Source organism: Monoraphidium neglectum (assembly GCF_000611645.1).
Source record: "Monoraphidium neglectum strain SAG 48.87 unplaced genomic scaffold scaffold01931, whole genome shotgun sequence".
Lineage (NCBI taxonomy): Eukaryota > Viridiplantae > Chlorophyta > Chlorophyceae > Sphaeropleales > Selenastraceae > Monoraphidium > Monoraphidium neglectum.
In genome coordinates, this window is record NW_014011697.1 from 6,627 (window position 1) to 9,715 (window position 3,089).

The following is a 3,089-nucleotide window of genomic DNA, read 5'->3' on the forward strand; positions in this document are numbered from 1 at the left end:
GGCTAGCGCCGCCCCGCCCGGGTTGCAGCTACATACAAGACACCAGGCGAGCTGGCCCCTGGGTTGGCAGGCTTGGGGCAGGGCCAGCGCACCTCCCCTGCTCCCTGCCTTGCGGCATCGGCAGTGGCATTGGCAGGGCCCATTCCCTGTCCTATTACAGTACGATTAGGCGAGCGTGCGAAAAAGCGCCCGGCCACTGCAGCAAGGGTTTGTTATGGAATGCCCTGCTTGGCCTGTCTCGACAAGCACCCACATAAACAGTGATTCAAAGTGTAAATTTGTTACCAAGTGCGACAACTTCACAGCAGGGCGGTGTGCCCACTGCAGGAGCAAAGCGCTCTCAAACCGATCATTGGGCATGCGCCGGCCGCGCCGCGCCCGGCCAGCCTAACGGCAAAGCTTGGAGCCAGCAGCCGCGCGTGCAGCGGCTTGTGTGCAGCAAAGCAGCAGTCCTGAAAAGCAACAACACAGTGCGGGTTCAGCGACCAGGGGCGGCCCAGGGTTGCAGGAGGAGCGGGGTGCGTTACGGCTGTCGGCATTGCGGCAGGGCAACCGCCAAAGCGGCGCGACCGGCACAGGTGTGATATACACGCGTGTCAGGCGCAACGGGGCGCGCCGGTCGCGGCAGGGAGCGAGGGCGTTCCCGTGCGGCGCTGGGTGTGCCGTGCCAAGGGGCCTCGGCGCCTGGGCGCGGCGGCCAGGCTAGGCGGCGGCTGCAATCTTGGGCGGGCAGCCCGGACGCAGGGGTTGGGTTTCGGAGCATCCTTACGTCACACACACGCATATAAATAGTTGTATCCTAAATGCCCTCTTGGAGGGCATAAAATAATGCCATGCAGCGAGTGGGGTTGAGGAGGGGGGAGGCGTGGCCCACGGTCGCAGCCGTGATGAAACAAGGGAGGAGGGCCTCTGCCTGCCGGGCCCCTGCACCTGCAGTTCTCTATGAGAGCAGTGCATTCGCGCCGCGCGTCCACGCGCGCGCCCGCGCCCGCTCGCAGCGGGCAAGCAAAGACGCCGCGCCCCAGCATTCGGGGGCACTTGTGCGGGCTATCACTCGACCGCATCCGTTTACTGGCTGAAGGTCGCCCTTGGCAGCAGCCAGCTGTGCCATTTGTGAACCCCTTATCCCCACAAGAGCCCGCCCAAGCGGGGCAGGGGGCCTGCCCGGCGACCGCCAAGGCCGGGCAGGGGCCAAGCAGCGGCTGACGTTTGCCGCCGCGGGCCGTCACGCCTTCGCCTCAACCGCCACTGCGGGCGCGCCGGCGTCGGCGCCGCCGCCGCCGCCGGCCTCGGCGCCTCCGGGCGCCGCTGCCTCCTGCTGCTGCTGCTGCTGTTGCCGCTGCTGGTGGTGGTGGTTGTGGCCGCCCTCATCCTCGTCATCGCTGATGACGGCGTCGCTGATCCTGAAAGACTCAACGGCCTCGTTGCCGCCCCTGCCAGGTCCCACGTGGCGTTTGCAGCGGCGCAACACCCCGTCGGCACTCGGTGAACGACTTTGCTCTCAGTCCGCAACAATCACTCAGGCTCTGCAGCCGCACAACAGAGCAGCGCAAGCCATGCAAGCACCGCACCGGCCCCAACCTGCTCCATGCGAGGGCCCCCACCCCTGCCCGCATCGCACCAGTCCTGCTTGTCGCCGTGCTGGTGTGCGTGGCCCCTCTCCACAGCCACCTCATCAATCACCTCCCCAACAGACTTGCCGCTGGCCACCACCTGTGCATGTGAGCGCGTGCACGTGAGAGAGAGTTTGCGTAAATGTGTGTGTGTTTGTGTGTGTGTGTGTGTGTGTGCGTGTGTGTGTGGACGTACGTGTGCGTGTGTATGTTTGTGTGTGTTGTTGCAGTTCTAAGGGCAGCGTTCGCGCGTGTGGCAGAGCCAAGGGTCCATGCAGCTGTGGACGCCAAGGCCGCCCCCACCCCCCCCCCTCGCGCCCCATTGGGGCCCACCCTCTCCATAAGGCCCTTCATGTCGTCCACCCATAGACACTCCACTTTTGGGGGTGTCATCCACCCGTTGACACCCCCGCCCCCCTTTGAACCCTAAACCCTAAATCCGAACCGCCTGTTTGAACCCACCCTCTCCACCAGAGCCTTCATGTCATCCACCAGACGCCGGATGGTGTTGAGGCTCGCGCCGCGCAGCAGCCCGCCCAGGAGCGGCAGGTGCGACAGGAACGTAGGCACGCCTGGGGGCGCATTGGCGCGCGAGGTTGGGGGGTTTGGGGGCCGGGGCGAAGCGAGTGCGGTCAGGGACGCGGCGCGGCGCGCTCGCGGGTTCTAGCGGCCCCAAACCCACGGCGCATGGCGTTTTAGGAGCGAGCTCGACGCGAATGCGCGCGCACACACACCCACACCCAAACCTGCGCATGCACGCAAACTAGCATGCACACACACAAAAACACATTACAGATACACCCCGCGACCGCGCCCCCTTCCCCTCACCGCGTGGCAGCACGTCTTGGTGCAGCTCCCCCTTGCAGCCCACCACCTCCCCGGTTTGCGGGTCTGTTATGGGCCGCAGGTGCCATGACCCGTGGAACTTCGACAGTACGTCCTGTTTGACCAGGGAGTTGACCAGGGGGTTGATGACGTCATCACACGATGCGACGACAGCACCGCGGCGAGACAACCGCGCTCATTTTGCGCAGCGCTCTGTCAACCTTGTCAGGGTGCGGGACCAAATTGCTTCCATCGCGAAAATTGCACCCCGCTACGCTCCAGACAAGGCCGCCCAACGCGACTGCTCGCGCCGCCGCGAGCCACGCCGCGCCGCGCCGCGCCGCCACTCACGCTGCGCACGAGGTCAAAGGTGGTGACGAGGCAGTCCGGCACGCGGCTGTCCTCCTCGACCCGCAGTAGGGTGGTGAAGGTCCGCTCCAGCCACATAATGCGCATGGCGCCGACCTGGCGCTCGTCCCCGATTTACAGTTGACAGGTGAATGCAATAGTCTCAGCGAACCAATAAGCCCGGGCTGGCAAAGTAAGGCCAGGCACCAACGGGCTTGCCGATAACCGGCTGGTGCCTCGCCCCAGGGGGCAGCTGCGGGGCCGCTTCAGACCCCGCAGATTCTGCGTGATAGTGGGGCGGGG

The 3,089-nt window shown here is 65.5% G+C and overlaps 1 protein-coding gene across 1 annotated transcript; it reads right to left on the reverse strand.

The window, feature by feature from the left end:
• Nucleotides 1-1,225: 1,225 nt before the first annotated feature.
• On the reverse strand, nt 1,226-2,894 carry MNEG_9427 (hypothetical protein; the record flags this gene model as incomplete). Its single annotated transcript, XM_014042103.1, has 5 exons — nt 1,226-1,433; nt 1,622-1,713; nt 2,076-2,185; nt 2,442-2,553; nt 2,790-2,894. 5 exons carry the CDS (start codon nt 2,892-2,894, stop codon nt 1,226-1,228), a joined length of 627 nt encoding a protein of 208 aa, XP_013897557.1.
• Between the last annotated feature and the right edge of the window lie 195 nt (nt 2,895-3,089).